We start from the raw sequence: 27,037 nt of genomic DNA, 5'->3' as shown, positions 1-27,037 counted from the left end.
TCGCGTGTCCATCATAATGCAGAGAGTTCATGCTTAGGCCCCTAATAGAGAAAATCTTTTTTTTCTTATTATTTATTTTGTGCAAAATTTCTTTTAAGTAATTTGAAAGTTTGCTTATATCACCCTTGTGAGGTCTAAAAGATTTCGATACTATAATACTTTTTGATTTTTTATTGGTTTTTTCATTCGTAAAGTCTTCTTTTTCAGCATAGGAGATAAAGAGATATTTTTTTATTTTAATCGCTTGATCATTTATGATATATTTAGCGATCTCTCCTCCCCTTTTGTTTGTTTGTTGTTCAAAAGATATAAGTTTAATATTAGGAATATAAAAATTTGAATCTATTTGAGATAATTCATTAGAACACCATGTTAGCACATCATACTAAGTAAGTAATTGCAATCTATTAAAAACTGTTTTAATTTGTAAAGATTTTTATTTATCGTTAATAAAAAGCACGTCTTACTTCCGCAAGATGCGGCACAAAAAAAAAAAAAAAACTTACTATATGAGACCTTTGCGTATTTTATCTAACAGTAGAGTAAAACAACAACAACAACAAATTTTTTAAGGTCTATATTTTCATGATTAAAGTAAAAAAACCAAATAAAATAATGTTAGATATAAAAATTTTATATCTAACATTATTTTAGATCTCTATGAGCTGAAAGCGAATTTTTTCTAAATGTTTTTGAAGCGTTTTTAACTGAAATAATTTTGTCAAGGCAATAAAACAATAAAAAACATTTATTTTATAAAATAAAAGATAAACCAGTATAAACTTTTGACATACAAAAATTAATATTGGTTTATAGCAAAGTGAAAAAATGAGATAAGATTCAGATAAAAATGACAAGTTAAAACTCAAAATGAACAAAATATTGAAAGAGAAAAAAGCGCAACGAATAAAAACAAACTTTTGCTTTATAAAATATATTTAAAACTGATTTTAAATGAAATTTCCAACAGATTTAAACAACTTTAAACCATTGTTAGACAAAAATTAAAACAATTATTATAATAACCTAATATAATCACTAAATATAAACATTCAAACAAAAAATGTTAGGTGAGAGTTATCCGTTCGGTGGCTCAATAATATTTCCGGTGCTTCCTTTTAGCTTGCGAATACAAACTTGGCAAGTTGATACTCTCTTGTGTAATTCGTCATCATCTCCAAAAATTTCTAACTCTTCAGTCTGGAATTGCTTGTCAGGAGCAATAGTTGTCAACCAAAAACTAAATTTATCTGAAAAGAAATTACAGGTTCCTCCAGATCCTTGGCACTCAACTATCGTTTTAGGGCGAAATGTTTCTAAACACGAGCCAGCAGAAGAAAGTGATTGACCTGCTCCTGTGTTACCTGCTGCAGCAACCTAATAAAAAAGCAAAAACAATATAATTAACGATATCTTTTGAAACTCCTAATAATATTCAAAATTCTTCAAAAATACGTGACCAAAAATCATTATACAGTAATTTTAAATTTTAAGCATTTAAATTAACTTATTAATATTAAAAAAGTTATTAATTAATTTAATAATTAATGATTATCTAAACTATTACCATTAAAAAGCTATAACCCTCCCATAACGCTTCCCAGTTAGCAGGACAATCAGGTCGATATCTATCTTGACTGTGAACAGCAATATGAATGGAGGGTGTCTCGCAAACTACACATCGACTGATATAAGGTTCTACAGCTGAACTTTTCACGAATGTTTTAGGCTCATTTTCGGATCCTGAAAGCCAATAAACGAAGTCGTTTCTTGATGCGTATTTACATTTGCCGCTTATACCGCAGAACAAGAAAGGTAACTTGCTGAAAATTATTATTATAATTAAATCATTATTGCTGTAATTAATGTAACAAAACAAGAAATTTTTATTGTATGCAGTAAGTTTATTTATGAAAAGATAAGACCAAAAAAAAATTTCTACCTAAATGATTTCACACAAGATCCTGCTGTACCAAGGTCTTGTGCGTGTGCTTGACCATTACCTACAGTATACACCAAAGAATAACCACTCCATAAAATCTTGTAATTACGAGGGCATGATGGAACAATACTGCTCAGCGAATGACGAACAATGTAGAAACCTTCAGCAACACCACTTGATCCAGCAGGACCGGGTTTTCCTTCATCCCCAGTCTCACCTTTATCTCCTGACGGGCCTGTTTGTCCGCGTTGTCCAGATGGACCAGGTTCGCCTGGAAGACCCGTAAAACCTGGACTACCTCTTACTCCTTTCAGACCTTGAGAACCAACTTTTCCTTTAATACCTATAAAATAAAAAATAAAAAAATTAATTTTAAATCATAACAATAAAAAAAAACTACTTTTGATAAAAAAAATAATTAAAAACCTTTATCGCCTCTTTCTGCCTTTGTGCCTTTTCTTCCACCTAGACCCATTAAACCAATACTTCCAAGCTCCCCTTTTTCTGATCCTCCAATTCTTTCACCTACATCACCAACAGGTCCTTTTGGGCCTTGATCTCCACGTTCCCCTGTGTCTCCAATTTGTCCATTTGGTCCTATAAATAAAAAGATTATATAAAAACTAAATATTATACATTTATGGTAATATCATATAATTTTATAAAAATAATAACATTAAAAATACTAACTACTAGTGATAATATTTTTTGTTTTTCGTTTTTAACATTTGTTTAATTATTTATTTTTGAACATTATTATTGCACAAAAATGATTTTTTGCATGACAAATATATGTCTCATTTAAACCAGAGCGACTAGTTATGTATTCACATATGGATTTTACATTAACAATTTCCCTGACCTATATACCCTAACCTATATACCCTGATAGTCATTAAATATTCAGTCACTCAATAATTTTAACTTGTAGTAAACCTAAATTAATAAAAAGTTTAAAACATTGAAAATACTATTTCAGATTTAACTTGAGATAACATATTAAGTTATACTTATTAATTGAGATATAAAGGTATAATTACCAGGTTTGCCAGGTAACCCTTTGAGTCCTTCGTCTCCTTGCACTCCTTGCTCTCCTGTTTCACCTTTTGGTCCTTCAAGTCCTTTATCACCCCTTTGACCTTGAGCTCCAACTGCCACTCCAGGCTCACCAGTTTCTCCTTGCAGACCAAAGTCGCCTGTATATCCCTTTTCTCCTCTAATACCTTTTGATGCTTTAAACTGAATTGTTTGATCTAATGTTTGCTGTTTACCTTTTTATAAATATAAATATAATATATATATATATATATGTAAATAAAAAATAACAGTGTATATATATATATATATATATATATATATATATATATATATATATATATATATATATATATATATATATATATATATATATATACATATACATATATATATATATATAAATATATACATATATATATAAACCATTTAAACTCACCTCGAGGTCCTTGTTCTCCTTTGTCACCTCTTGGTCCAGGCATTCCAAAAAAACCTGGTAAACCATCTTCTCCTTTTGGTCCTTGTGAACCTCTTTCACCTGGCATGCCTTGTTCACCTTGTTCGCCTTTTAAACTAATGCCTTGGTCACCTTCATCACCAACATCTCCAATCGCACCCATATTACCTACAGGACCATCATCCCCTAACCTTCCTATTTTACCCATATCGCCTTGCTCTCCTAAAAAACATAAACAACTATGTAATAATGCATTAAACATTCTGAAATATAATTTTGAAAATTCTAAAATATATATTTTGAAAAAATTATTGTCTTCTTATTAAATTGGCTTACTTCTACAACAATCTATTATTATAATATATAGCTTTTTTTTATAATAAAATAATAGATAAAAATCGTTATTTGTATAATTTACAAATAACAATAAAAACAAAAATAAATTAAAAACAGAAATCAAGACTAAAAAATGCTCATCCACCGAGAAAGAACGTCCCAAAATAGTCACATATTAGACACATAATCGTATATTCTCAATACCACTCTAACATTAGTGGTTCCGGGAAAACATTTATAAGTAACATTAAAAAAAAAAAAAAAATTATGAAAAAACTTAAATTAAATTGATAACTACCTTTGGTTCCCTTTGTTCCAGCATCTCCTTCATATCCAATATCTCCAAACTTACCAGATTCTCCTTTATCACCTTTCAAACCAGCTAAACCAATTTGACCTGGTGCAATAAGAAATTTACCTGGTCTTCCTGGACCACCTACTTCACCTTTTGGACCAAGAGGACCTAAGAAAAGCAAAATAGTGTAACTAATTTTAGACATTCGAAATCTTGTAAAAAAAAAATTAAACAAAGAAAATAAATAAGTAAAGATAAAAAAAGATAAAGTATTTTTTTATGGAATATAAAACCTTATTATATATCATTATATATAAAGTTGTAAAATTTTTAAAATAAACCTTATGTAACCTTTTTAAAATAAAAAATTGTTCTTTTAAAAACAATTATAATTTATGTTCTTCCAAAATAATATAATAGTTTTAACATTCTTTAGTTAATTACTAAAAAAAGTGATTAAATGTTTGATTAAAAAACAACTTCATTTTTTTATTGGTAAAATTTCATACTTAATAAGCTAAATAGTAGAAATGTTTATCGAAGGTTAATGGGAGCCAGAGGTTTAAACTAAGACTTTCAATACATAGTTTATAAACAACTTTTAATCAATGTTTTAGTTTAACTTCTTATTATCAAAAAAAAGTTATTTTAAATCAAAATTGATCTTTTAATAATAAGTTTTGTTAATAATGAATCATATTACTTCTCAAATTAGTTCTAATTGTCAGGTTGGTATTTTTTTACTTGATGTTATTTTTTTGAGCTAATTTAAAGTGCTCATATTACCAAGTGGTCTGGGTAATATGAGCACTTTTGCTACTTGTTTAAAACCTCTGTGTTTTTAAGATTAAATTTTGGGCACCCAAATATCTAAGTAGATCATGAGAAGTGATCCCTGAAAATTTTTTATTTGCAAAAATTTTGGATCCGGCATGATTATTCTTAAAAATTATCCAATTTTCGCTTAAGGTGCTCATAATACCCTTATCTACCCTATATCCTTTTTTATTTTCATTTCTTTAGTTCTAGCTTGACATACAACTTCTACTTTGACACGTAAGCTCTACCTTGACATAAAAGTTCAAAAAATGACACACAAGTTTTAGCATAGCTTACAACTTCTAGCTGGAGATAAAAGTTTTGTATTTTTAACTTATTTTCTTTTGAAATTTAACTTTTAAAGTGATTTGAAATTTTCTAATTGATCATTAGCCAAAAGTTAAAAAAAAAAAATGAATTCAACAAAATTAAGGTAATAAAATGCTATTTACTGGTAACATTATACAATGGATTGTTTTGGTTAATTATCTTATTTATGCTACCTTGTTGCTGTTTTGCTTGCTGTTAATTATGCTATTTATGCTACCTTACTTAGGGTGTCCCAAAAAACAACATTTTTGAAAAATATATGCAGAGACCCCCTTAATGTGTTCTATCTAATACAAAAACACTAGATTTAAAATTTTTTTGAATAAAAAATATTTTAAGGGGTCCCTCAAGACCCTCGAATATTTAATGAGTCCCTAATATTTTCAAAAAAAAAGTTTTTTAAAAGTATGTCAACCTGGTACTCAAATGAAGCAAAATTATATAAAATTTCAAAAATAATATTTAATTTGGAAAAATTTTAACTTATTTATCAAAATTGTCATAAAAATACATAAAAAATGCATTTTTTTGTTTTTTGTTAAAAAACGTAATTTTTCATGTAATAAAACCAAAAATAACAATTCTATATTTGAAATCTATATTATTTTTGAAATTTTTATATAATTTCGCTTCATTTGAGTACCACGTTGACATATTTTTGAAAAATTTTTTTTTTGAAAATATTAGGGACCCGATAAATATTTGAGGGTCTTAAACAATGAAAAAAAAAATTATAAAACAAATATATTGTAAAATTCCCTTTTATGATTTTCAGTTAAAAAGTATTGTTTTCTTTGCAATAAAATCTAAAATCATTTTATAAAATGATTATTATTTTTGAAATTTTTATATAATTTTGAAAAGCTTTTTTTTTTACTATTAGGGACCTTCTAAATGTTCAATAGCTTTGAGGGGGCACTAGAACAGTAATTCAAAGTTTGTAATTAAAAATTGGTATATTGTACAGAAACACCAGAATGGGAAAAAATTTAATTTGCGTGGTTTTAAAAATTTTTTCACATAGTAGACACCACTAATATATTATTATGGTGTCCACTATGTTAAAAAAAAATTTTATTATATATATAAATATAGTATAAATACTTTATTAAATTATGAAATAATTTTAATAAATTTTACCAATTAAAATATTAAGTAATTTTAACCAATTTCAAAATTAACCAAATAACTAAAATACTTAAATATTTTTACCTTTCGGTCCATCAAGATCTTCAAATTTAGAACCAGGGGGTAATTTACCTGGCTCACCAACAGGTCCTTTATCTCCTTTATCACCTGGAACTCCTTTTGCTCCAACTTGTTCAGTCGAACTACCTTTGGGACCCTTTGCGCCCATTGATCCTAAAATTTAAAAAAAGTTTATATATACAAACACAAATAAATCTATTTAAGCAGAAAGTTCATGCCTCCTTTTTTACCAATTATGCATATGTGGCTAGAGCTGGCTTCAAACCACGGACCTTCAGTTTTTAAACCAGAACTCTAACCACTTCACCACAGATGCATTTAACATTGAAATTAGGTTGGGTCATTAAAGCATCAAGCTCCACAACTAAACAGCCATAGGCAAGACACAGACATAAATGTAAAAAAACAAAATAAAAAAATAAATGTATGTAAATCAAAATAAAATAAGTAAAATAGAAACCTTTTTGTCCCTTGTTTCCATCAATTCCTTGAAAACCGGAGTCTCCTTGAGCACCTTTTGGTCCAGGTAATCCTTTAGCTCCATGAAGTCCTGGTGCACCATTAGGTCCATCATGACCTTTAAATTATGAATATTTTGAATTAGTTTATGTAAACCAAAATTGTAACCTTTGAGAAATGTTCTTTCTTGTTTGATAAAACTACTAAGTAATTAAAGTTTAGTTTAATTGAGTAAGGGTGAGGTTAATTGAGACTTTAGCTCAACTTTCATGGTTTTCACTCTAAAATTTTGAATCATTGAAGTCTAAAATTTTGAATCATTGAAGTCTAAAATTTTGAATCATTGAAGTCTTGAAAAAGGTAATAACTTATATGATTTTGTGTTAAAAAATTTGCAATGAATTTTGAATTAATTTACTTTGAAAGGAATGAAACATTTGTAGAGGTAGAAGAAAATTTTTGATATAAAAGGATGTGCTTAAAGAAGTTTTTTCTTTTTTTAGAATAATTATAAGATGGGGTCATCGTAAACTTTAGAAACATAAATTATAGTAAAAACATCTTCCTCCTTTTTGTTTAACAACAAAAAGATTTTTCAAATAATAAAAGTATAAAGTATTGCATAAGTAAAAATATATAAAAAATAACTTTATAAATTTGGAAATTCAGATAAATATAAATTATATATGAAACCTTATACCTAACACATGTATACATATATATATATATATATATATATATATATATATATATATATATATATATATATATATATATATATATATAAAATTTAATCTTATTGTTTCTTATTTTAATTATGTTTATATTTTGCTATATTATTTTTACTATTTTTACCAGTTTTAACCATATTTAAACTTAATTATATATCTTAACTAATTATAATGTTGCCATACCTCTATATCCTCTATCTCCTTTCTCTCCTACTTTATTTGTTAATCCTGGTTCTCCTTTATCACCTTTAGGTCCTAAACCTGGATCTCCTCTATCACCTTTCAAGCCGCCTCTTCCAACTTCACCAGCAGGACCAATACTTCCTGGAGGACCATCATCACCAGGTTGACCAGGCGGACCACGAGGACCACCTATGTAAATTATTTTCTTTAATTTCAAAAAAAAAACTTGCTTTATTTTATTTCTTATAAAATTTTTAATTTATAAATTTTTGTTCAAAGTTTTAAAAAATTTTTTAAAAATATTACAAACATGCATTAAATTAAGAAAATTATATAAGGTAATTAAGGACAGTTGGGACAGAATGAAAAGAAGAATACTGAAGAACAAAAAATGATTAACAAGAACTTAAAAAGCTTTAAATTATATGAATAAGGAAAACACCAAGAAAAAGCCCACAGTGAATTCACACAGAATTGATGCTCTTTGAAGAAGGTAAAAAAGATAAATAAAAATGATATTTAAACAGTTACATTAAAAAGTTGAATTGCTGATGATGCAATTGACTCTATTTGAGTTATTAGTAAAAGGAACCGCTTTATAGGAAGTATTATTAGGAAAGTTCTTTAATATAAAGGAGAAAATTGGTTAATATAAAAACAACATAGAACCAAGGATGGAACCTTGTGGTACCCCAGAAGTACAGAAAATTAGGGAGAGTATTGTCCATCGAAAACAATTCTAATACTACGGTTAGAAAATAATAATTCAATAATTTTAAAAGGTACTGAATGCATCATTAGGTCACATGCTTATGAAGTAGGCCAAAATGCCAAACTTTATACAAAGCATGAATGTCATAGCAATAGAACTTACATCACTGCTTCTGTGTCGTGCAAAATCTTACTATTGTATAAGTCAGTAGTAGAAAGAGATGATCGAAATCTGTATTGTTTGTCAGAGAGTATATTGTTGGACTCAAGATGAGATATTAAAAGCTTTTTAATTAAAGATTCAAAGACTTTGCTAATAATACAATAATACTGTGCTAATTCACAGTAAGTACAAGGCATTACTGTGCATTACTTAGAGAAGTCAGAGTGATCTCCAAATTTCTTTATAAATTAGAACAACACCATTTTCAATCAGATTTTTTGACAAGATTTTTTTAAGCACTAGTTAAATAGTAAATAGTAACAAAGAAAGTTCTGAGGTTACAAAATTCCTGTCACTGTCTTACAAAAACGCTTTTATAAGACTGTGACAGAAATGTTGTCCACAGGCTGTTGAAGAGTTCTAGTGAGAAATAATTTTAGTAATGAAAGCAGGAGCGATTTGGATGTAAAAATGGATTCATTATTTCTTTGGAATGACAGGAGCGGTCATTAGATTCAAAAGATTTCTGAGATTATATACAAATATAATCTTTTTTTATCAAATATTTATAAATATTTGACAAAAGAAAATTATAAAGAACAAAAAGAAAAGTTGTTAATTGAACAATGGCGATTTGTGATAATTTGTGATGATTATAAATTGTGATGATGATTTATGATTGATGATGATTTGTGATTGATGATTGATGCTAAACAAAAGCAGGTAAAAAAATTGTCAGGGGATTGACAAAAATAAACAACAATTGTCATCCATTATCTTTAGGGGATTTAAATCTAATTTTATGACAAACAGGCAAATTAAAAAGTAAGTATGTGCATCAGCCAACCATGTGAATTTTAGAGCATTTGGGAATCAAGGGATAATATTCATCAACACATTTAAAGATGCAACAGCCTAAATTATATTAGTATCAAGTAGCAAATTTTATTTAATAAAAATGTATTAAAATCCATAAATCAATGTAAAATTTATAAATAAATTTAATACAAAAATAAATAACGTAATGCAGTTAAAAATAAAATTAAAAGTGAAAATGAAACTAAACTATATTAAAAAGATCAATAAAACAACACTCTATAAATAAAAACATAAAAACTAACAATAAAAAAATATTTAAATAAAAATTTAATGATTAACTAGCAACACCAAGGACAACAGAATTAAATACAACATATTAAAAAAAAAATATTATTATATAAATATTTAATTTGCTTTTCATAAAAAAATAATATAAGACAAAACAAAAATTAAAAAAAAATATTCATATATATATATATATATATATATGTATATATATATATATATATATATATATTATATATATATATATATATATATATATATATATATATATATATATATATATATATATATATATATATATATATATATATATATATATATATATATAATATTTATGAATACTCTTAAAAAAAAAAGAATAACAAAAACAGTATATTAAAAAATAACCTTCACAAGATAAAGCAGTCGAAATATCTTTACTCAAATCTGTAATCAAGCTGTTTATATCATCTGAAAGGAAAATATGTTGAGGCTTTGATATTAAATCCTCTAAATCAACTTTATTAATTTCATCACCAATTCCTATCGCAAATATGTCAACTCCATATTCAGCTAACTCTTTTGCATAGTCAACAGGATCTTTAGCATCAGGAATATAAGTTTGCTGACCATCAGTTAGCAATATCAAAACCTAGTGTTATGTAAAAAAAAATTTTTTAAAAGCACACTTTAAAGCTCATTTCTCTAAATTAAATTTCAAAAAATAAAATAAACTTTAGGTTGTTAGAAAAATGGATAATTTATCTTAAACAATCTTTTTTTTTCTTTACCTTTTTGGAGCTTCCTCTTCCACCACTCTTTTCTAAAAATAATTCCTTAGCTGCTTCTAAACCTAAATCTATTCTTGTTCCCATGCTATCATATGGAATGTTGTCAATTGCTTTTTTAACGTCTTCTTTGTCAAAGGAGTAATCAAAACGAATTCTTATTTTAGCTTCATCACTTAAAAAAATTTGGAAAAAATAAATAATTTTTTAAGTAAATTACTAATATAACTATATTAACTAATAACATAATATGCACAACTAATTAACAAAATATTAAAATAATTAACATAATTAACAAAACATTAACATAATTAACATAGTTAATTTACAAAATATTAACATAATCAATTAAAAAAAAAACTAATTAAAATTTATTGTAATTACACTTAAAATGTATTTATAATCAGAACAAGTGCTAAACCACAGACCTTTTAATTTAAAGTCAGCATTATTAACCCTTCAAAGTCATAATGCAAATTTCCATTTAAATCTTATTAAATTAACTACTTAATTAATTTCAGTTGATTTATAATTTATTAAAGTTTTTTTTTTTTTTTATGTGCATGAAAAGCATATAGTTTGAGGACCTATGCAGTGCATGTACAGCCTTAAACTATTGTTCAGCTTAAATTTGCCATATATCTTGCTAGATCTGGTCTGTTATTTAATTGATATTATTTAGTTGTTATTTTGTTGAAGTTTTTCTATAATTGAACTAATGTTCTTCTTTTATTTATTTATTGAGTGGGGTTGAGAGGGGTAAATCAATTTGGTTTAAGTAGTACCTGTAAGTGAGAACACCAACTCGAACACCAGAGCTTGAGAGCTCAATTTTATCAATGACACTTTTAACAAAATCTTTCTCTTGTTGAAAACCTTCCTCATAAAATGAAGCAGATGCATCAAGAGCAAAAGCTATATCCGTTGGGATATCATTGATTTCTCCTATTTCATTGGTGCAACCTAAAATCGAAAACTTTAACCATTTGTAACCATGGGCAACATTGTAGTCATAGCAATGTAAATTTTCATTATAAAAATGTTGCTAGTTATTATATAAAATTATGATTTTTAAAATTCAAAGATTTAAAAGTTCAAAACTCTATTATTTATAATATAAATATTTCTATATATAAGTTCATAACTCATAACTTGAATTCAAAATAACTATATATATGATGCTAAAACAACACAGTTAAACCTCCTGATAATAGGTAATCTCCCCTAACAAATAGTATATAGCAATTATATACTTATTAATTATTTATGGATTTTTATATTTACATTAATTACACATGTTAAATTTTATTTTATTTATACAAAAATAGGATATATTATACATGAATTGGATATATTATACATGAATCCTTACCTATAAACCATTATAAAAAACAAAAGAACTATCAATTTTGTAAATATTATTCACCTGGAAAACCTATTGGACCTTCATCACCAATATCACCTTTTTCTCCTTCAGTTCCATCTCCAACTGCATCTCCTTGTATACCTTTGGTACCTTTTCGTCCGGGTGACCCTTGTTCACCTTGAGGACTTGAACCTGCTGGTCCATCTGCACCAGGTTTTCCATCTCTTCCTGGAGCACCATTTATTCCAGGTGGACCAGGTGGACCTTGAAAAATCAAAAAAAAATTTAACTATATGTGCCTTATTCACCATATTTATTACCCTACTATCAAGCCTACAAAACTTTTTACCTTGGCAACCACGCTCAGCTATTCGGCTTATTTGCTCGTCAACCTTAAACTTTAACTCATCAAAACTATCAGCATAAATAGCAATATTATTGGTTGCAATATCTTCAAGCTCTTTTAAGTCCAGTTCGCGGCCAATACCAATAACATAACGCAAAACCTTAGCATCTATTAAAGGCTTCAACTCCTCATCTAAATCTTGTGAACCTTCAATAAATGAATTTTGCCCATCTGCTAACAATACCAGTGCCTGAATTCAAATAACTCAAACATATATATATATATATATATATATATATATATATATATATATATATATATATATATATATATATATATATATATATATATATATATATATATATATATATATATATATATATATATATAGAAACTATAAATTTAAAAAATTTCCATAGTTTAAAAAATTTATTTTCATACCTTGGTTGCATCAGCTCTACCACCATTTTTCTCAGAAAACGCTTCCATTGCTCTCTCTAATGCTTTATCAATACGAGTTTGGATTCCTTCAGTATAGCGTATACTATCGATATCATTTAATAAATCCTTTAAAGATTTATGATCTGATAATTGGATGGTAATTTCAGCATCAGAATCAAACTTTATTATACCAACACGTGTCAACTGATTATCAACATCAAATTTTAAAACAATGCTCTTTACAAACTCTTTCATTTTATCAAAGTTTTCATCACCTACACTTCCTGAAGAATCCAATAAAAACAGCATGTCTGTTTGTAAAACCTTATCACATACTAAAAGAAACAAAGTTTTTAATTGATAATTATAAATAAACTATTAAAATATATAAACTTATAAACTTAGTTAAAATTTTTATCAGACTAAAATTTAAATTTTAGTATATATAAATAAGTAAAAAGTATATAGAAAAAGTACTACATTTATAAATTTATAAATATATAAATATCTATAAGCATATAATATTTGATTGAGTAAATTTGCATGCAAAACTATGATCCAAATTTGATGTGTTCTATAAATTTAAACTTACATATTTGCTTTGAATCAACACCAGGTAAACCAACATCACCAACTTTTCCACGTAACCCTTTTATTCCTTTGATACTATCACCTGATTCTCCACGAGCTCCTTTAAGACCTGGAGCACCATCTACAGACAACCCATCTTTACCAGGAATTCCTTGACAAATTAAATAAATTATAGACAAATTGACAAATTATTGAACAATAATAAATAAAAAATATAATAAAACAAATAAAAGTAATAAACAAATAAAAAACAAACAAAGAAAGTAATAATAAATAATAACACATAGTCCAGTACTAAAATACATAAAAATTATTTATTAATTAATTAAAAATTAAATAAAAATTATGTATAAATTATTTACTAAAATCAAAATTAAGCAAGATTAAAGTTTAAATTACCTATATAAAACATAGTTATATATATATATATATATATATATATATATATATATATATATATATATATATATATATATATATATATATATATACTTATCTCAAATATATATTTAAAACAATATTCAAGTCAACTAACCGTATTCTCCAATAGGACCAATAGGCCCTTCATCTCCAGGCAAACCTTTAATTCCAACACCTAAACTTCCTTTCTCTCCTTTAACACCTTTAGGTCCTTGTAAACCTTTTGGTGAGATGCCATCATTACCTTTTCTACCCTTTTCTCCAACAAGACCTTTTTCTCCAGGTCTACCATCTCGACCAGGTTCACCAGGAGTAACAACATTGCATGCTGATGAAATTGAAGTCTTAAGAGCGCCAATTTTTCCAATAAGCTGGCCATAATCTTTAACAGTTATATAGTATGTTTTTTTAGATGCAAAATTTTGAAGAAGCAATGAATTGGGTTCAGCCCCAACACCAATAGTGAATATTAGTACACCTAATTCTCTTAATTTAGCAGCTTCTTTTTTAGCGCTTTCAATGAGATCTCTTGATCTATTTCCTCCACCGCTAATATATCCATCACCAAGTATAACTATAGCCTTAAAAATAAAGAAATTTTTGTAGAGAATAAATTTTAGACACTGTAGTAAAAAAAACATTTCAAAATAACTAATTAAATATAAATAAATGAAATTAAATTAATTAATAATTCAATATTATTAAAAATAATGAATTAAAAAAAATAAATTATTATTGTTAGAGTACTCTACTCACCTTTTCTATATCTTTATCACTGCGTGCTCCTTGAGATGTAAATAACTCTTCGTGAGCTTTTTTTAATGCAAGATCCAAACGAGATTCATCTGCTTGTGAATGCTTTATTTTGTCAATTGCATTAAAAAGGTCTGTTTGTGTAAGGAACTCTCCAAAGTTAATTTCTATGTCAGCTGTGCGACCGTATTTGATTATACCAGCCTGTGTTAGCTCTTCACCAAGAGGAAATTCACCAAGAATTGTTTTGACAAATTCTTTCTGGCGATTAAAATGATCCCTAGTGACGCTTCGTGATGAATCAAGAATAAAAGCAATATCTGTAGGATCACCAAATGTGAAACATCCAGGTGGAGGAGGAGCTGAAAAAGAAATCTTACTTACTTTGTGTAACACCTTCAACATAAAAACTAATTTTTACAAAAATTCTAATTAAGAAATAATAAAAAATAAAAATGTAATCATAAAAATGTGGCCACTTACCATCTTCACCATCCTTTCCAGGCATACCAGGTTCTCCTTCTTTACCTTTTTCTCCACGCTCTGTAACACCATCAGGACCACGGAGTCCAATTTCTCCAGGTTCACCTTTTCTACCTTGCTTCCCAGGGAGCCCTGATGACCCTGGTTTGCCGTCAGTGCCATTTTTTCCTATTACATTTGAATAGCAAATTTAAAGCAAAATAATTTTAAAAATTTTCTAAATTATTTTGCTTTTTACTTTATTATAATACAAATTTAAATTTGTAAAAAATTTACAATAATAATATACTAACCAGATTCTCCTTTTTCACCAGTTATGCCTCCAAAACCTTTTGGACCATCATCACCATGTATCCCTTTAGAACCTCTTTGACCTTTTATTCCAGTAACCCCTTTAGGTCCTATTGCACCCTGATCCCCTTTTTCTCCTTTGATTCCTTTTTCACCAACAGTGCTTTTTGATAACTCTTTCAACTCTTCTAAAGTTTATTTAAAATTAAAAAAAAATTTTTATATGTTCTTTAAATTTTCTTTTATTCAATTGTTGTCTCATTTTTACGATATTTTTATAAGTTTAAAAAAACATAAAAAAATGTAAAGATAAATTATGATAATTATGATAATAATTAACAAAATAATTTTAGTTTTTTTTTATGCTCAAGTTCTGACTTGAACATAAAAAACATATACATAGACATGTATTATGAGAATGACTAATAATGTAAGTACATTCTTTATGTCGCCAGTAAAAAAAATGTTTTTTTTTATAAGTTAAAGAATAATGTAAACATAATTTTATTATTATTTTTTTTTAAATATAGAAAAGAGTAAAGCTTCAATATTTTAAAAAATGTTAAAAAAATAAATAAAAACCAAAAAAATGATTATTATTATTAATTATTATTAATATAGTAATAGTTAATGATTATTAATATAATATTAGTTAACATCAGGGTTGTGGAGTCATAAAAAAAAAGTACTGAATCCAACTCTGACTCCAGTTGTTGAAACTTTCAGAGTATGACTCCAACTCCAACTCTGATTCCGAAGCAAAATTTTCAAAAAATTCTTTGAATTCTTTAAAAAATATTACTCGATAAGTTAAAAAATTTTTTTTTGCCAAATTTATGAAAAGTTCTTTGAAATTTAGTATAAATATAAGGTTAATTGAATATTTTGTACATCCACGTGCAATACTGAGAAGTTTTACTACTGGAGTCGGAGTCGCGATTTTATTTAGCGACTCCAAATCCACAGCCCTGGTTATCATAATATTTATAAGTAATAATTAATAATTAATAATTATTAATATAATATTAGTTATCATATTTAAGTATCATACCTATCATCTTTTTAAAAAATTTAGTAAAAAGAAAAGTTTTTACCTTCTGTTGGACCAGCTCCTGGTTCACCAACAGGACCATCAGGACCTGAATCCCCAATTGGTCCTTGATCTCCAATACGCCCATCACTTCCTACCTCTCCTGCTAAACCCATTTCTCCATCACCTGGGTCACCAGGACTTCCAGGTATTCCACGCCCACCATCTAATCCAGTTTCACCAGTTAACCCAATGGCACCCTTTAAAAAATTTTTAAAAACATTTTTTTATTATTTTTAAAAATAATTTATTTATTACTTTCAACTATAAAAACATAAACATAAAGTATGTAAATAAAAATTAAAAATTAAAAATATAATTTTACTTTTCTTTTAAAACATGTTTTGTCCCCTTGCTTTATTTTTGCCAAATATATTTGCAAAAAATAATTTTTAAAAATATATTTGCCAATTTAATACTAGTGTAGTAATAATTGTAATAAAATTATGTATTATATATAAATAATAATAGTAATGTTAATAGCATTATTATTTTGGCATTATTGTTGGTATTTTTTTGAAATGACCAATATAGAATACCTTTTTACCATCGATTCCTCTTTTTCCTGGTGCTCCAGACTGACCTTTAAAGCCTTTGTCGCCATTATCACCAGGTGGCCCACGATCACCTTGCTTACCATCAGCCCCATTCAGCCCACGTTCACCTTTTGGAGCTAAACTTGTCCCAGGACCAGTATCTCCTTTATCTCCTATTGGTCCAATACTACCAAGAACTCCTTTCTTACCCTATAAAAAAGAACGACATCTTTTAAAAAGGCTATTATGTTAAAGATGTGTGTGTGTATATATATATATATATAAAGATGTGTGTGTGTGTATATATATATATATATATATATATATATATATATTTATATATATATATGATCAACATTTTTTATTAAATTAATATTATAATTTATAATATAGAAATTTCATTATAAATTAAAAAAAAAAATTTAACCTTCAACCCTGCCATACCAACAGCACCAGGTGGACCTTTTTTTCCTCTTTGACCAACAGGACCAACTTCTCCTAGATCACCTTTATCTCCAACTTTACCTGGACTACCAAATGAACCTGTTTCACCAGGGGGTCCTTGATCACCAGGAGGACATACAGGGCACTGATCACCTTGGAATCCTTTAGGGCCTTTTGTTCCATTTACACCTGGTGGACCAATATCTCCAACATTTCCTCGAGGTCCTCTAACACCTTTTTCTCCTTTAGGACATTTTCCTTCAGAACAGATTAAGGTAGATACATCGCCTACACAAAAAAAGTTTTAGGTACAAAATCTCGCAATTACAAAACAAAGTTACTTTTTAAATTTAAGAAAGTAGAATAATAAAAATAGAAAAACAAAAATTGTTTTAGAACAGAAAAATTAGAAAAAAAAAAATTGAAATTGTCTTAAATAACTAAATAAATATATATAATACATCAGAATACCTTTGGGACCTTTTGGACCCAAAACACCTTGTGGTCCTTGGACACCTTTTTCTCCAGGTGATCCTATGATGCCATTTTTTCCAGGGATCAAGTCCCCATTTCTTCCTTCATCACCTTTTGCACCTTGATAACCTTTCGGTCCATTTGGTCCAACATCACCTGGAGGACCTTGGGATCCTAAATAATTTTCAAAACTCTTTTATAAAATTTAATCACCAAGTTTTAAAGATCAAAAGTCAGAAATATTCAACTGTCCCAACAAAAAACCATTACTATATTACTATAAAAGGTTATTTCCACATATAAACTACAATCTCTGGTGCAACTGTTAATCAATAATATAGTAATACATGATTAAACAATCCTTAATTAAACATTAGTTTACCAGCAGCTCCGCTAGAGCCTTTTGGGCCTCTTGGTCCAACAGAACCACGATCTCCTACAATTCCTTGTTGACCTATTTGACCAACTTGACCTTTTTTACCAGGAGGACCTTGATTGCCTGCAGATCCAGATTGACCAGGATTTCCTATTTCGTTACTATTTTCACCAGGTTGACCTTTCGCTCCAGGGACAACCTTGAAAAATAATTTATATATATATATATATATATATATATATATATATATATATATAATATTATTAATAAATATACAATATATATATATATATATAATATTAATAATAAATATACAATAAAAATTTATTTTTTACCTTTCCATCAAACCCTTGCGGACCAGTTTTACCTTTATCTCCCAGTTCTCCAGCATTACCCTATTTTTGTAAAAAAAAATTAATATATAAATATATAAAAAGTGAGTTATTTCTAGAAAGATAATTGAAAAGGAAAAAAATTGAAAATGGAAACTACCTTCTCTCCTTTTAAACCTTGCTGACCATCTTTTCCTTTTTCTCCTTTCTCCCCAGAATTTCCTGGCCTTCCTGTTTCACCTTTTAGGCCTTTAGCACCCTAATCAAAATTTTACATACAAATAACTATAAATTATTAAATATTATCAGACAATAATATTAATAATATTAAATTTCTTTAACCTCATTATTAGAAAAAACTAAAATAATTATACTGAAATAAATAAATAACTTCATTGTTAAATACTACCTAATTTAATTACCGAATACAACCACAAATTTTGTAATAATTTTGGTAATTTAAAAATAAATGTTCCATTGGTATTTTTACACACATAACTTTTTTTGTTTATGCATAAAACTTTGAAAATAAAAATAAACCAAAAAAACGTAAAAAGAAAAAGAGCAGTAAAAATAAACCAATTGTTGACCATGAATGGCACCACACCTAAAAACATTTCCAAGATGCTGAACAAGCCTCTAAGTACATTCTACACTGTAGTTAAAAGTTTTTAAATGGCTGGTTGTGTTAAGAGGAAGCATTGGTTTAAATAGGTCAGTTCAAACACATCAATTAATCAAGGCTGTCAAGGGCTGAATTTTTTGAAGGGAGTGAGCACACCATCAGAAATGTGGTCAGAGAGGAGCTAGATGGTCAAGAGGATGTTAAGACAAAGTCAAGATTAACATCTGGCTTCCCTAAGTATCAAAGAAAAAAGGTTTAAAAGATCAAAGAAACTTCTGAGCTACTTGATGAAGAGATCAATGACTATCCTCTTCTTAGATAAGAAATTGTTTACTGTTGATTCTGAGTCAAACAGTACAACCAATCCTTTCATTTGTCACCAACCAGTCCAAGCAGTCCCAGAGCAAGTCAAGTATACATTTAAGACCAAACATCAGTAATAATGTTTGGCCTGGTTTCATCTGATGGTTTCAAAATGGCTCCAATTTTCATCAAATCTGGTCAGAAAGTCAACACCAATGAGTATATTTGAATCCTGGAGAACCATGTCAAGCCCTGGATTGATGCCCACTACTCTCCTGACAACGAAGTGGTGTTCCAGTAATATAAAGCACCACCACATACATCCCGTAAAACCTTGAGGGGTTGCATTAATTTTAGTTAAAAAATAATTTTCTTACAAAATTTGCAGTCACATATAGTATTTATAATCATTTATTTTATTATTTATTATTTCATTTTTATATTATTGTCAATAAAATAATAACTGCAAGAACATTGTTTCATATATGTACACTTGATTTCTTAATTTATATCCTTATACATTTACTTAATGTAAAATATAAAAGTAAACAATCTATATTTAAAAGAAGTTTTACTTTTGGACCAGCTGGTCCAGATGGTCCAGCTTCACCTTGATCACCCTGAGGTCCTGGCTGACCCTAAAAATAAAAATGATTAACGTAAGTATAAACATATAATTATAAAAATACTATATTGTTATGTAAATATCATATTATAATATTTATATAAGAATTATATTTCTTGTAATATAGTATATATTTATAAAATTGAAATTTTAAATTTACTTTAAAATTAAAAGAATAATAAAGATGTTATAAATAATTAAACCTTTCTTCCAGTTTCTTCAGAAGATTCACCTCTTTCACCAGGTAAACCTTTCTCTCCAATTGAGCCATCAGGACCAACATCTCCTGCCATGCCTTCCCCATCTGTACTAGTTCCTGCTTCAAATAATGGACCGGGTGGACCAGGAGATCCCTATGTAAAAACAAATAAACAATTATCCAAAATAGTTTACTTAAATTTATAAATCATTATTTATAAATATTTTCATTAATAAAAATTTTTCAAGAAAAAATTTCACAAAAGTAAAAAATAAAAGTAAAAAAAAAATAACATTTTAGAATCATGCAATAAAATATAAAATATATATATAATATTCAACAAATCTACTTGCCCTGTAACCTTTCTGTCCTTTCACGTTTATGAAATTACCCTAAATTGATTTTTTAAATTTGTAAACTTCAAGTTTTAAAATTATTAATATTCAATATTAAAAGTATACAGTATACAAAATATTCTACAATATACAATACAATATACAATATTATAAATAAAGCATCAAATCAGCTTTTCAAATTTACTATTTTATAGATTTATTAAACAATATTAAATTTAACCCAGTATCTAATGATATACTGGATTACTACCCTAGATATCTCACAAGAAGATTTTCACTGCAGTTATTGTTATTGAGCATCAAAATACTTTTAAAGAGTGAGCACAATTAATTTTTATTGAACACATTCAATGTAAATTTTAAAAACAAACCGTTTCTCCTATTTCTCCTTCTTCTCCTTTTAATCCTTGAGCACCATCTACACCGTTATCTCCCTAAACAGTGTTAATAAATTTAGTTCATTACAAAATAAAATATGAAAAACTAAATGTATACATATATATAATATATATATTATATATATAGTATATAAATATATATATATATATATTTAAATATAATTAATTTAAAAAATATATATATGAATATACATATATATATATATATATATATATATATATATATATATATATATATATATATATATATATATATATATATATATATATATATATATATATATATATATATATTTGAATGTTATTAATTTAAAAAAACAAAGTGAAAATTCAAGTAAACCATGTCTCCTTTTGGTCCATCAATTCCACGCATTCCCTTTAAAACATAACATGTTAAATTTACATAAATTACATAAATTTACATATTATTAAAACTACTGTAAAATAATCTTAATTTAACTTTTTGAAGTAATACCTTAAATCCAACAGGACCTGCTTCACCTTGACTTCCCTAAAAAAAAAAAAAGCATGGAACTAGGGCAGTTTTTATTTTCAGTTATTGATTAGGACAACTAATAACTAAAGTTAATTAATAACCATTAATAACTACACTAAACATGAGTGTTAGTACACTAAACCATCTTAATAACAATAGATATGCTAATTTTGCAGCACTTTTATATATCATTTAAATATTTATAGAAATACAAAAAACAAATGTTCAGAATTATAAAAAATGTATGTGCAACATTGGTAATTCAAAGAATTCGAACTATGGAATCAAAAAAAAAGTTATAAAACTTACTTTATCTCCAGGGAAAATTTTCAAATTAGGGTCAAAAGGAGCATCAGGACCCTGTAGTAAAAAGTTTTTGATATTAATTATTCTGTTTTTAGAAAAAACTTTATATTTTAAAATTTGTTTTAACTTAAGTTCTCAATTTTATATTTCATCATCTTAAACGAACAACCTTTTTTCCTTTTTCTCCAGCAGGACCTTGTCTTCCAGGTGAACCATTAAAACCATCTAATCCAGGTGGTCCAACTTCTCCCTAGAACATCATATAAAAACTTATATGAATAAAAAAAAATGTATTATGTGCTTTACAATTTCAAAAAGGAAATTTAAAGTTAATAAAGTTAGCAATAATACTAGAAAAATAACTATGCATTATGTGAGTTATGATTAAGACAAGGTGATTTAATAGTTAATAAAGTTAGTAATAATACTAGAATATTAATATTATAAACATTATAAATATTAGAATAATTATTAGGTATTATATAAGTTATGATTATAAAAAAGGTAATTAAATAGTTAATAAAGTTAGCAATAATACTAGAATAATTAATGTATTATGTGAGTTATAACTAAGGAAAGGTAATTTAAAAATTAATAAAGTTAGAAACACCAGAAAAATCATAGTAATTATAACTGGTAATGTTAGATGACTTACAGGTGTTCCGGGTAAACCACAATCACCATATTCTCCCATTCTTCCTTCTATGCCAGGAACTCCCTAAAAATACACAGTTTAATTTCATATCTTCTTTTCAAAAAGTTTAGAACAAATCAATTCACTTTGAAAAATTCTTATATTAACCCATATATGTTGGGAACAACATATATGGGTTAATATTTATTTAGAAATTTAAAAATATTAGTTAGAAAAATTTAAAAATTAAAAAAAAAGAAAGTTAAAAAGAGAGTTAAAGAAAAATAAAAATTTTTGACAGAAAACTTAAAAAACTGTAAATTGAGTCCAGAAAACACCAAAAAAGGAGAATTCTAAAATATATATACAAATACATATATACATATATATATATACATATATACATATATACATATATATATATATATATATATATATATATATATATATATATATATATATATATATATATATATATATATATATATATATATATATACATATAAATACAAATATATATATATATATATATATATATTTATATATATATATATATATATATATATATATATATATATATATATATATATATATATATATATATATATATATATATATATATATATATATATATATATATATACATATATATATATGGGCAATTCCACGATATTGGCAGTCATAACATTTCACAGGATTTAAGCTATTAAAATGAACTGAAAATGGAAATGACTTGAAACTTTCCAGAAATGTAAAAAACTGTAAAAAACATAATTTAGAATGTAAGAGTTACAACATTAAACCCTACAACTTTTTTTAAAAATTAACTCTATGTAGCATGACAGTCATAACGTCTACTTTTTATCACTTCTGAACAAAACAACTTTGTCAGACTTCATGCAGCAAACCACATGGTAAAAAAAAAATAATTTGGTGTGTGTATTTAACACATATTGATGTTATAATATGCTGAGTTTCATAGTTTTTACTTGAAGTTTTACAAGCATTTTTTATATTTTTTTTATCATGACAATCATAATCGTGAAGGTTGTAATAAAAAATCCAATGCTTAAAAACAACAAATAAAACGATGCAATCAATGATGTAAGAAAAAAAGTATAAATGATTATTAAAAACCATGTATATTATGTTAAAAAAATGCACTATAACAATATCATAAAAGGTTAGAAGAAAAAAGATAAAGAAAAATGCAGTTGATGTAATATTTTTCTTACCGGAATTCCATCATAACCAGGAAAACCCGGCAAACCAGGTAAACCCTAAAATAAACAAAATTTATTTTAAAAAACCATTGATAAAATATTAATAAATAAGCAAATATTTCTTCTGTGAAGAACTTATATTTACAAAACAAAGGAGATATTTGAGATTTACAAAAAAAAATATACAGATTCAAAACACATAACTTAATAGTTTCACACAAAACAATAAAATGCATACAGTTTCTCCTCGATTCCCTTTTGGTCCTAAAACTCCATCTTCACCTTTAATACCTTTTGGACCATCAATTCCTTTTGGACCAGTAGATCCCTAAAAATATTTTTTTCCCTCTATAGTACCATAAAACATGTGGAAACCAACTAATAAGAAACTTTAATCAATTCAAAATAAACAAACCTCTACTCCTGGTTCTCCACGTTGTCCAACTGGTCCTGGTCGACCCTTAAAAAATTATTGTATTGAAAGTAAGTCATTACAGTAAAAAAGTAAATCAAAATATAAATAACTTAAGATAAACTATTATTAAAGTTGTTGTTTAGGTGCTTCCATATATTAGAAACAAATATTCACCCTTGATCCTTTAGGTCCTCTATAGCAAACATTTGGTGTGCTCCCACCACAAGTCTAGTAACAAAATTTAAAAAAGTATAAAACTTTAAAAAACTATGCAAAAAAGTTTTAATACATTAAACTGTGAAAACATTGTTAAGGTTTTTTTTTGAAATATTAAGTTACCTTTTCGACTAGAGGCCCAACTGGAGGTAGTTCACCAGCTTAAAAATTTTAAAGGAAACATTTTTATTATCTATACTAAGATTGTATGTTAGATAAAGGAATTAGAGTGGAGAAGGCACTTTATTCACATTTAATAAGAGATTATTTACCTTCACTACAAGCAAAGTCTGCAATATCTTGGAGATATTGCATAGTATCAATATATTCTCTGGATAACCAAACACGACTTTCAGAAAATGGTTCAGTACTAGTTAGAGATTGTAGTAATGGGAGATTAAGATTGTCACCAACTGCCAAAACAATAACATCAACACCACGAGACCGCAATGTTTGAATACGATTTTCTAACTCAATAGGATCACCTGAAGCAGTTTCACCAACAATCAAGTAAAGTAACTATTAAATAAATATAAAAGCCTTTAAAAAAAATATTCATGATAATTAAATAAAATATTTATACAACCAATTGAATATTTATATTATATAAATATTTATACAACAAGCCAAAAATTGCTTGAACTCTTCCTTAATATCATGGTTACATAAGATAATAGAAATCCATTCATTCATTCATTCAATCCAACCTACTCAAACCTAACATGGGGAACATTTACACACAACTTTTTTTTTTAATTCATTTTTACATCATATTGTTGCTGCCTTACATTACTAGGTGCTTACATTATGTGAGGATATTCCATTACATAAACCTACTCAAACATAACATGGGGAACATTTACACAAAACTTTTTTTTTTAATTTATTTTTACATCATACTGTTGCTGCCTTACATTATTAGGTGCTTACATTATGTGAGGATGTTTAGTGTATACAAAATAATTTTTTTGTGTATACAATGAATATATAAAAACAAGATTTTTTTGGGTTAATACTTTGCTAATAACCTGTGGCACCTCTAAACTTTAAACTTAAAAAAAGGAAATGTTTTTTAAAAATTTTTATAAAAGTTGAAACAGCATTTATTGTGGTGCATCCACATAAATACATCCAGTTGAACATGATAAACACTAATATAATAGATAAAAATTCTATGATATATATGTAAATTTTCATAATTGCTTTTTACCTTAGGGACAGCATCTCTTGTTCCACCTGCTACACAAAAAACAGCATCACACATTTTTGCCAAAACATCTTCCAAATTGCCTTTCCCTCTTATAAATTTAATATTACCAATTAAAGATTTTAAATCATCATTGGAAGTCTGCCCAGATTTAAAGTCAAAAATGATATCCGTTTCTTGACCAAATGTTAATAGAGCAGCATGAGCACCATTAGTACTAATTTTAAATCTATCTATAGCAGATTTGAGGAAAAACTGTGCTATGTCAAAATCATCGGCATCCATGTTTAAATGAAGCACAAATGCAACATCAACTTTGCGTGGACAGACTATTTAAAGTTAAAAATTTGAAGTTGTGATTAATATAAATTTTAGGTTTTGTTTAGGTGTGTGTTTAATATGTGTATATATATATATATATATATATATATATATATATATATATATATATATATACATATATATATATGTATATATACATATATATGTATATATACACATACACATACATAAATGCTTCCATTGAGGACACATTAGGATTATTATAAAAAGTGATGAACAGAATAGAAGCTTTGAAGATAAGAAACATACTAATAACCAAATAAGGTGACAAAAATTTAACCAAACAATATATAATACCTCCAGCTTTGGGAATGCAGCTTTTTTTGCATCCTTTTTTGCAACATTTGGCCTCTCCAAAACAATCAAAATCGTTGCTGCATTCGTCTATTACTCCAGCACAAAGTTCTTTGTCTACTGATTCAACTGCACTGCATTTACCAGACTTTTCTGTAAATTTTAACAATTATACTGTTACTATTAACAAACTATACTTCTAAACAATTTATACATAAAAACATAATTATACATAATTTATACATAAAAACATAATTAGACATAATTTATAGTAAAAAACATAAAGTTAAGCACAGTTAAACAGTTAAACTAAACAGTTAAAAATTGTTTAAACTAATTAAAATAAAAACAAAATTTGAAGAATACCACTGCAAGATTGTTCAACAATAGAATACAGCAATGGAGCAAGCTCTTTAAAGCTTTTTCCTGAAAATATAGCATTATCTTCAGAAATTTTCTTTAACTGATATCTATTAACTTCTGGTCCTACTCCAATAGCAATAATTTTTACGCCATAATCTTTGAGAGGTTGGACTACAGATTCAAGATCTGACATGCTTCTGGTAACAGTACCATCAAAAAACACATATAGAATCATAGGTCGGCGAGAACGAACTTTGCCTTGCAAACTGAACAAATCAGACTTAGCAACCTCTAAAGCTTTGTCGATACGAGTGTTTGATTTTAGGTAGGACAAACTTTGAATGGCCTGTTTAATTTCCAGAGCAGAATCATATCGAACAAAATTAAATTCAACACTAGCATTACTGCCATAAACAAGAGCAGCAAACCGAGCATTTTGCTGGGATATAGAAAAGCTATCTACTACTTGATGAGCAAATTTTTTCATTTCTTCATAAGCTAACTCTCCAACACTACTTGAGGAATCAAAAGCAAGAGCTACATCAACAGGT

General features: G+C 26.9%; 1 protein-coding gene across 1 annotated transcript in view; it reads right to left on the bottom strand.

The window, feature by feature from the left end:
• Positions 1-918: 918 nt before the first annotated feature.
• LOC100214647 (uncharacterized) overlaps positions 919-27,037 on the bottom strand; it is a 37,345-nt gene continuing 11,226 nt past the window's right edge. Inside the window, exons 4-49 of the mRNA XM_065787508.1 lie at positions 26,490-27,037; positions 26,127-26,276; positions 25,491-25,816; positions 24,553-24,799; positions 24,404-24,441; positions 24,239-24,292; positions 24,065-24,109; positions 23,888-23,977; positions 23,662-23,706; positions 22,448-22,510; positions 21,962-22,042; positions 21,796-21,846; positions 21,466-21,501; positions 21,331-21,366; positions 20,964-21,026; positions 20,590-20,628; positions 20,241-20,390; positions 19,988-20,050; positions 18,645-18,743; positions 18,488-18,547; positions 18,159-18,351; positions 17,774-17,950; positions 17,286-17,590; positions 16,862-17,068; positions 16,327-16,522; positions 15,235-15,420; positions 14,942-15,109; positions 14,462-14,820; positions 13,821-14,286; positions 13,287-13,436; positions 12,695-13,029; positions 12,257-12,503; positions 11,968-12,171; positions 11,327-11,504; positions 10,545-10,716; positions 10,162-10,405; positions 7,797-7,985; positions 6,884-7,000; positions 6,427-6,576; positions 4,069-4,233; positions 3,417-3,656; positions 2,983-3,213; positions 2,369-2,539; positions 1,943-2,285; positions 1,568-1,823; positions 919-1,377 (exon numbers count right to left, since the gene is read on the bottom strand). The exon at positions 26,490-27,037 is cut by the window's right edge and continues 10 nt beyond it. Coding sequence (XP_065643580.1) covers positions 1,078-1,377; positions 1,568-1,823; positions 1,943-2,285; positions 2,369-2,539; positions 2,983-3,213; positions 3,417-3,656; positions 4,069-4,233; positions 6,427-6,576; positions 6,884-7,000; positions 7,797-7,985; positions 10,162-10,405; positions 10,545-10,716; positions 11,327-11,504; positions 11,968-12,171; positions 12,257-12,503; positions 12,695-13,029; positions 13,287-13,436; positions 13,821-14,286; positions 14,462-14,820; positions 14,942-15,109; positions 15,235-15,420; positions 16,327-16,522; positions 16,862-17,068; positions 17,286-17,590; positions 17,774-17,950; positions 18,159-18,351; positions 18,488-18,547; positions 18,645-18,743; positions 19,988-20,050; positions 20,241-20,390; positions 20,590-20,628; positions 20,964-21,026; positions 21,331-21,366; positions 21,466-21,501; positions 21,796-21,846; positions 21,962-22,042; positions 22,448-22,510; positions 23,662-23,706; positions 23,888-23,977; positions 24,065-24,109; positions 24,239-24,292; positions 24,404-24,441; positions 24,553-24,799; positions 25,491-25,816; positions 26,127-26,276; positions 26,490-27,037 — 8,233 coding nt within the window. The 3' untranslated portion in view covers positions 919-1,077. The remainder of the gene's footprint in view (positions 1,378-1,567; positions 1,824-1,942; positions 2,286-2,368; positions 2,540-2,982; positions 3,214-3,416; positions 3,657-4,068; positions 4,234-6,426; positions 6,577-6,883; positions 7,001-7,796; positions 7,986-10,161; positions 10,406-10,544; positions 10,717-11,326; positions 11,505-11,967; positions 12,172-12,256; positions 12,504-12,694; positions 13,030-13,286; positions 13,437-13,820; positions 14,287-14,461; positions 14,821-14,941; positions 15,110-15,234; positions 15,421-16,326; positions 16,523-16,861; positions 17,069-17,285; positions 17,591-17,773; positions 17,951-18,158; positions 18,352-18,487; positions 18,548-18,644; positions 18,744-19,987; positions 20,051-20,240; positions 20,391-20,589; positions 20,629-20,963; positions 21,027-21,330; positions 21,367-21,465; positions 21,502-21,795; positions 21,847-21,961; positions 22,043-22,447; positions 22,511-23,661; positions 23,707-23,887; positions 23,978-24,064; positions 24,110-24,238; positions 24,293-24,403; positions 24,442-24,552; positions 24,800-25,490; positions 25,817-26,126; positions 26,277-26,489) is intronic.

This window comes from Hydra vulgaris, chromosome 01, assembly GCF_038396675.1.
Source record: "Hydra vulgaris chromosome 01, alternate assembly HydraT2T_AEP".
In the NCBI taxonomy this organism is placed as follows: Eukaryota; Metazoa; Cnidaria; class Hydrozoa; order Anthoathecata; family Hydridae; genus Hydra; species Hydra vulgaris.
The sequence above is the reverse complement of the archived record's forward strand: the minus strand, read 5'-3'. Positions and strand labels throughout refer to the sequence as shown.